The 8,607-nt window shown below is 40.2% G+C and overlaps 1 protein-coding gene across 1 annotated transcript in view; it reads right to left on the bottom strand.

Moving 5' to 3' along the window:
- Positions 1 to 2,013: 2,013 nt before the first annotated feature.
- NEIL3 (nei like DNA glycosylase 3) overlaps positions 2,014 to 8,607 on the bottom strand; it is a 74,334-nt gene continuing 67,740 nt past the window's right edge. The window contains exons 9-10 of the mRNA XM_019521868.1: positions 4,382 to 4,556; positions 2,014 to 2,814 (exon numbers count right to left, since the gene is read on the bottom strand). Of these exons, the coding sequence (XP_019377413.1) occupies positions 2,632 to 2,814; positions 4,382 to 4,556 (358 nt within the window). The 3' untranslated portion in view covers positions 2,014 to 2,631. The remainder of the gene's footprint in view (positions 2,815 to 4,381; positions 4,557 to 8,607) is intronic.

Below are 8,607 nucleotides of genomic sequence, written 5' to 3'. Positions count from 1 at the left end.
TTTAGTCCCTTTTCTGTCTGAGGTTGCAGCTAATTATGGGCATGTGTAGACTAAATGAGGGGCATGTGTGCATGACACTTTAAAGCAGGTTAAATGCTTTTACACTGTTTTAATGGCGTTGGTGTTTGCACATGTCAGCGGCATATTGCGCATTAATTCCAGCTGCTATAGCACATTCAGCGGTGTAATGCACCTTTCATAGATTCACAGGTTGTTAGGGGCTGGAAGGGACCTTGTAGATCATGGGGTCCAACCCACCTGCATAGGCAGGAGAAGACAACTGGGGTCAAGTGACCCCAGCGAAGTGACTGTTCAGTCTCCTTTTGAAGATTTCCAGGGTAGCTGACTGCACCACCACTGGAGGGAGTTTATTCCAGTGCGGACACCCTGACTGTGAAGTTTTTTCTGGAATTGAGCCTGAAGCAACCTTCTGTATCCATTGCTCCTTGTCTTTCCCTGGGGCGTCCTGGTGAACAGCTGTTCGCTGAGTTCTTGATGCACTCTGCTGATGTTAGCAGTAAGCCACTACCAAGTCCCCTCTCAGCCTTTTCTTCTGTAGGGTAAGGCCCTAGTCCCTCAGCCTTTCCTCGTATGGCATGTTTTGCAAGTCCCTGATCACATGGGTGGCTCTTCTCTGGACCCTCTCAAGTTTTTCCACACCCTTGTTGAAGTGCAACACCCAGAACCGGATGCTGTCTCACCAGTGTGGAGTACAGTGGAAGTATCACTTTCTTAGTCTTGCATGAGATGCAACGGTTAATGCATGCCAGCGTAGTGTTTGCCCTGCTGGCCACAGCATTGCACTACCAGCTCATGTTCATGTGATGGTCGATCACTACCTCTATGTCCCCTTCGGCTAAGACCATGACTCAGCCCTTCTTGTTTACATGATGATACCTCTGTTGTGATGTCATTGTAAGGTATCAAGGAGGGGATTGTAAGGCCATAAATCAGGGCTGGGGACATGGAAGTCACTTAGTTAGGTCGGCAGCACATGGTTAGGCTGATTTTTGTGCAGTTAAAATAAAAGAATTTTTAGTTCAAGAGGACAACAAACCAGTGTGCATGTGTGCTGGCATGAAAGTGGATTGTGTGATGAACTCTAAGTGACTCTTGACAGTGAGGTGTGTAGCAGCATGCGTGGTGTGTGTAGTACACACGTGCAAAGGGTGGAATCTCTTAGAAAGTTTGAGTGCTGAGAGCACAATCCCAAGTGACATTTGCAGCAAGGCGGAGTACTGTGTGCAACACTGGTATATAAGCTGACTGAGATTCAGGGGCTTCCTGGCAGGTGAGCCTGGTGCACGTGTTCATTGCTCCTTGATCTATAGCCTACTCCTCATCCTGTATCCTTTGTGGTGTGTAAGGAGAGTACTACTGCCAAAGCCCCTAGTGTGAATGAAGCAGTAGAGTAAGTGAGCAATTGGATCCAGAACCACAGCTGGTATCAAATCCTTGAGTGTGTTAGCTATGGATCACATTGGCTCCCCCTACCACTGATCTCCGATAGGGTTGGCTCCCTGGAATTTGCACTGGGTGCATTGGTGCAGTAAGCAAGCAACTCGCAGAGCTCTTTAGTGAGTATCACCCTTGTCTGAAGGTGGGAAGAGGGAGGTAGGGACTCTGCTCTCCTGAGTGCGTGCGCTCTGTCTGCACCACATCTCACAGTGACACAGGCACCTATCTACACTTGTTTCATACATTATGATGGTTGTTCTGTACAGTTAATAGTAATTAGTAATGCTTTACCCATCCTCCCTCTCCTGTTGTTGTTAATTACCCCTTCAATAAACTGATAGATTAATTTCAGTTTTTACCTTTCGTACCGGTGCTCTTAATTAGCTGCGACTTTACTGACAGACAAGGGACTAGCATAATTCTAATAGATGCTCTAAACTAGTCCATCAATTAGCCAGTTGGCCAAGATCCACCATTTAGGCCACAGTATCTAACACTAATTAGTTCCCAGTCTAACACGCATATGCACACATACAAACAGTGGAACTATAAAAATAAAATGAAGTATTTTTATTGAATATATTTCACCTTCTGTGGTAAAAACAGTGACAATCTTATTAAAATTATCCATTTTAAATGCTTTTAAATATATTATACTTTCCATAAATCATATCTACAACAAATATTTGAAGTTCTCTAGTGTTGACAGACTAAACTGATACCTACACAAAGGATATAGACACACCATCAAAAGCAGACATACTGCACTGACAGTATATTATAATAGAACATGAGCTGCAAGTGACAGCAACACCTTAACGAGAGAGAGAGCGAGCGAGCAAGCATGAGCCTTTTCCATCCCCTCAAAAGTGGATCTTCTCCTAGGAAACTGGTATGCTAATATTACCACTGTTTAATTTTCAGAAGGCCAGATATGCTAATTGCACATTCTGAAAGGTGCTATTGTTAGATAAAACAGCCAGAACTATTAACCAGTAGTGAACAGAAAACAAAGAACAGCACTAGGTAGGGATTAAGAGAGAAAAGTCTAAAAGTTATAATACAGGCAGATTTGTTTTTATCAAGTCTCCTAAAATAATACACTTTGGAGCACAGAACTATAGTAAATGTAAATTTGAACAGATTAATCTATACTATCTGAAAATTAATCTCTCAACATCCTGGTATAATCTTCACTCCTGGCCCATTTTCTGCCCACTGAAAGAAGTCACACTGTTTATCTCTTCCAAATGGGCATACAAAAAAATTCTTTCCATTATTAGGACCAATCTTCAACACTGTCCTCATAATGCAGCGTTTTCCATGATTGCAGAATGGAAAATGTAAGTCTGCCCACTGCAGGGAAAAAATAAATCATATTATTTAGGATGAGTGTTGATAAATCTGATGGTCAGAATTTTTTTCTCTGAATCCATGGCAGGAATTTAAACCAATAGGACAGACCCTCCCAATAAATTATCAAATACAATTTTCTTCTGAGGGATGCTATCATGAGGGAATTACTATGTTAGAAATTCATCTGACTGGCCCGCTTGCCACATGTATAGACCAATGGAATTTACATTGCAATTTTCTCATTTTACTAACAATAAGAAAAGCAAACAGATGCTTTAGTAAATAGGCTCATTTGTCATTAGAAGGGTATTTCTCAAGTACATGGTCCTAAAACTGTTGGCTTGAATCACTGTAAGCGTGTCTATAGAAGATGTTTAGTGCGCAGTTGATTAACTAACTGTGCAGTAAACGTCTCAGCATCTACATGTGCACCCCCACTGGGGTGCACAAAGCTAATAAACTTGACAAGTCCTACCCTACTGAGGAAGGGTTTTGGTGCAGCTGGCTGGAGTACTAGGGTGTTTCAGTGCAGGGACTGCCTGCCAGCTAGCCCTGTGCTGAAGCACCCTCATGCCCGAGCCAGTCCATCCACAGCACACTGAGTTCAGCTGGAGCAGCCCTGAGCTGGCAGGCTGACCCCCTGGACCCTCTGCCAGCTGGGTCTGCTGCAACCTGGCTCAATGTGCTGTGATCCTGGGGCATGTGTAAACTGAGTGCCCAGGAGCTTCTCAGGAACAATAAACTGCAGAGCAATAAGCTCATAATCAATAAGCTCTGTATGTTATTTTTGCATGTTAGTGGCTTGTGTAGATGCATCCTATTAGCAACAATTCCTTCCCCACCCACAGTAGAACAATAAGTCCGAAGTCATCAGACTGAAGGTAGAATATGCATTTTCCTTTTCCAGGTGCTATCCCCAAGCTCTGTAGCAACTGACCACATGGACTAATTTCAATGGGAGTTAAACAGACAGGGAGATTTTCAGAAGTGAATAAGCAATGAATGCATCGATCTGCACTGTTAGGCACTTTAATACATTTTGAATGTCTTGCCCTTTGGCATCTAAGCCCCAGTGAAAGTCAAAGGGACACAGACAACTCCAAAAACTGTATCCAAAATAAATGATGTTGCTTATGTTTCAAAAGTCACAAAATGTGCCCTGGCTCTCTTTGAAATGTCTTCGCACTTTTCAACATTCTTCACTATTTGGAAGGAAATAATGTATTTCTAATTTCCACGGCTATTAACATGTCATAGATTTTTTGTTGTTGTCCTCAAGATAGACATAAGCTATTGCTTTTAGGTAATGTTTATTTATAAATCCATAGCAATCCAACTGTCCCCATGCAAAAAACAACTGATGGCCTGAATTTCAGGTACCTTCTTTAGTACCTTTTACCTGTTTAGCAAACAAGAATAACTTTTGGGTACATTTAAAATCTAAATGTATCACAATTTAAAACTTTCTACAGTGAAAGTGATTAAGCAAACACAATGGTTTAATTAATGGCTAACAGTCCTTTTTCTTTCCTTGGAAATCTTACAAGCTCTGAAGTCCTGTACTTACTTCAAAATAGTCACACTGGATTCCTTTGGGTAGAGGACAAGTATAAAATTGCCTGCCCTTGTTTTCTCCGTCCTTTCTCACAACTCTGAGACTGCAGAGGCGGTTGTGTTTACTGCAGCGAGGATAGCCTGCATTTGATGTACAAGTACCATCTGTCATGTTAACTCCAGGTTCACTGTAATGACAGGTTACAAAATAACTCCTGCACAATGTTAAAAGGATTAAGAGCACCAGGAAACAAAAAAAAGCTAATGCCCACACTCCTACAGTTAAGACAGGATAGCCATTCTACCTTTGCACACAATGACAGCCAGATGGAACTTACTTTTTAATCCACCCCATTTGTTTTTCTTTCACAAGCTGAATGATTTCCAGAACATTCAAATTTATTTTAGATTTCAAATCCTAAAAGAAATTAGGGATCTCCAATTTAAATCTAGATATTTTGAGGGGTGGGAGGGGGATAGGGGTTGGTAAAAACAGGAGGTGTTACACCAATTTGCTAATATGGGTTTTCTGCTTTCAACCAGTTAAAAACATACCACATTCCAGAATCACAGTAACAATCTTCTTGGTTGGCTTTTCACACTGTGGAAAACCATTGTGAATAGCTTAGAGAAAGCCATAGGGATTCAGCCATATACCTGTTTACTTCAGACACAATTTTCTATTCCCTTTGATCAGAGCTACTGTGTTGATTCCAATTGTATCCTAACAAAGAACTGTCTAGCTAATGCAGTAGAAATCTGAATTTTACAAAAATACTAATGAAGCTTTGTTCTCATTTACTGTTATGACCAAACATGCTTGGAGTCTATCTAAATACAATTCATGAAACCATATTCATTAGTTTTCATTGAAAACAGATTTCTTTTCCTATTAAAGGTATCTCAACAGGTACATGTTTCACTTTGTTTGTGGACTTGATTAGTATTGCACTATTAGAGATACTAAGGGGGATGGAAAGAGAAGTATGTAGCTCCCATCATTCGTCTCTTCAATTTTAAAATCAGAATCATTGTCCTTTTTCCCACATTATCCTTCACGCTTAGGAATGGTTTCCCATAAATACCTACCAAGCTAGGTCCCTTTAGCCTTCTCCAAATCCATAATTAAAACCAACCCAGCCCAACCCACACCCAAACCCTCCTTCACTGCAGTGCCTACAGAATAGTTGACAAGAGTTATTCTGGTGATGTGCTAACACTACTATCATCCAGCTAGTATTATGTCACTGCAATCTTATGCACCCCAGTCTGTCTATAAACTCGTCAAAACAGGGAGTTTTTCCCCTGTGTTTGCAGTGTTTAACTTAGCAGGCTCTTAGGTCCATGACTGATGCTCCTAGAGATTGTTTATTTGTCTATTAGTAAGACATAGAAGCAGAAAAGGATGTAGAACTAGAGAAGGTGCAGAGAAGAGATTGTCCAAGAGATTGGACAAATTCTTGGAGGAAAGGTACATCAGTGGCTAGTGATCATGGGAGGTAAGGGTACAGCCTCTGAATCAAAATTGCCCAAGCTCTAAATGCTGGAGGCCGCAAGTGGGAGTGCAACAGTAGACAAAAACCTGGCCATACCCGGTTCACTCTCCCTTTCAGCATCCACTCTCTGCCACTGAGAGACACCAGGTACTGAGCAAGATACAATGAGGGTCTGACCCAGTAAAAGACAGTTTTTATGTTCTAGGAGATGATCTTGCCTTGTGCAGGGGGTTAGACTAGATGACCTCCTGAGGGCCTTTCCAACCCTACTTTTCTATTATTTTATTTTGAAGAGGAAAAAATTGATCATGAACTTTCATGCACATTATGAGCACAAGTTATGTATGCAACAAGCGAGGAATTTGTATAACTGGTTACCCTTGCCTCTACGTCTTCTCAGTCAGTTCTCACCTGTTGTATTTTGTATTATTTAGACTAGTAACCCATCTAGGTTATGCTTGTTACGCATTCAGTCCTCTCTATTTTAATATTTTTAATATAATTACAAAGTGGGGAGCTCCCAAAACATTTTATTTTTAGCAGAGGTTCATGATCTAGAAAATGCTAAAAGCCACCTAGCTTTAATTTGTCACTTTATCACAGGATCTTTGACAGTTTTCTTAGCAATTACTTACTTTCATGTAGCAATGGGAACACTGTACTGTATTTACCTGAATGTAAGGTTACACTGAGTTTAAGACATCCCCCTAATAATTATGATTCTATAATGAGGAAAATTATAAATTTGTTATAATTTTCCATGTTGAGAATCTAATTATTGGAGTGTCATCCTAGATTCATCTCCCCAAAAGCAGCAGCAGGGGGCAGGAAGCCAGACCTCTGCCTTTCCTTCCCTGCCTGCTCCCTCATACATGTGCCTGTCCCCCCAACCGCTGCACCTCACAAATAAGACATTCCCCTCAATAAAGCAGCACTATTTTAAGCTACTTTTTGTTCCATCCACTTATGTAGCACAACACAAGGTAGGAATGTATCTGCCCACCACTTGTGTGCCATCAAAAAATTTTATGGCAGTACAAATGCAACATCAGGCAACATCTGTTTCTACCCATAGTGGCTTTTCTGACTCATAATGATGATTTAAAGGGCTCAGTGAGGCTAACTGAATGAGCTTGACAGCAAATAGACTGCTAATGTAGGTGACTGGTCCAGTAACTCACCGGGGTAAATCAGCATAGCTCTGCTGCCAGTCACTGTCACTGAAACTATACTAGTTTACCTCAACTGAGGCTGTGACCCATGAAGAACAAATGATCAGCAACCATCAGGGGAACTGATGAGACATTAAAAGCTTATTTTTTAGTGCAATTCCAGATTGCTCAGCACTTCTGGAATCTGGACAAATGCACTAAATTAATGGAAAGAAAGCTGTTATTACCTCCTTTCCATTCTAGTAATCTTGGCTGTTCCTTTTAAGTAAAATATACTAAAAAACTTTTCAAACAAATGTAGTTTTTTAGCTGATTCTATTTCTTTAAGTTGTATGGTTGCTGAAAAATGTGCTGTATTTATATGCTATTCCTGAAAAAGTATGCTGAATATGTTGGAAAGAACAGAGCAGAGTTTAAATTGGGTAATTTAAAGTGAGGTTTATGACCCTAGAGAGAGGTCTGGGTGTATCCTCCCTAAGAAATTTTTTTTGCAAGTGCCTGCCATATGGTGCAATCTGGTCCATTCCCAAGGCAACAAAAAATTAATCTTCAGAAGTAGTTTGTTTATTTTGCCCAGGGATGTTACCTTTGGCAGTGATCCAAGGATGTAGTGAACTCCACAAGAGGTATGGATATTTCTCCGATCCTACCTTCAATTAGGGCAGGGGAGAGAGATGAATTTTACCATAGGAACCTGATGAGTCTCTCCATGCTCATCATCACTGGTTCAAATTTCTCTACAATCAGAGCCAGGAATCTGGCTTTAAAGTAGGAAAAATATAATGATATGCCTATCCAGATAATTGCAACAAAGCAAATTAATGTTAAAATAATCAAATACTGGCAAAAAAAGATTATTTTAGTTTTTAATATATGCAATACTGGAACCCTCAAAGTTTTTTAATAATCCAGAAATAATGAATCCCTGTACCGTCTCCAAGGCAATAGTTTAAGATGTTTTCAGGTTAGGAAAAAGTGAGGATCTATACCTCAGGGTAATGTTTCTACTGTTCAGTTAACCACAGACCATCGATTACCAAGTGGGAAAAATAAACAATACTGCTAGCAAGTTTTCTGACTGGTTCCAGTGTTTCTAGAATAGTATTTTTCAGCTGCTGTTCAGATACACTTTCTACTAATCAAACCAACCAGAGGAATTTACAACTTATCTTTTCCAAGTGGAAGCACCTCAAGATATAAGCATTTTGATTGGGCCCAATAGAATGCTGCTCAGAATGAGCTGGGATGCAAGATTTAAATTGCAAATCTAGCAAAACCAAGCATCATAAATGTTAGAGAAAAAGTTTAAGTCATTCTGATGTGTTTGAGCTAAGTTCATTGTGACCTATTAGGTCCCTTTATATAGTATCCAAATGCCCTAGATTCCTGAAAGATTGGGAAAACGTTTCCTTAATTTATAAATGAGAAACAGAGGTAGAGATTAAGTGACCTGACCATGGTCACATAGAAGTTTGTGGCAAATAAGATGTCAACCCCTTATCTTGTCTTTTTTTTTTTTTTTTTTTTTTAAAAAGGGTTTCAAAAATGTGAAATTTTCCCCTTTTTCCATA

Source organism: Gavialis gangeticus, unplaced genomic scaffold, assembly GCF_001723915.1.
Source record: "Gavialis gangeticus isolate Ggan-Ray unplaced genomic scaffold, GavGan_comp1, whole genome shotgun sequence".
Classification (NCBI taxonomy): domain Eukaryota; kingdom Metazoa; phylum Chordata; order Crocodylia; family Gavialidae; genus Gavialis; species Gavialis gangeticus.
Note: the sequence above shows the minus strand (reverse complement) of the source record. Positions and strands in the feature narration are given on the sequence as shown.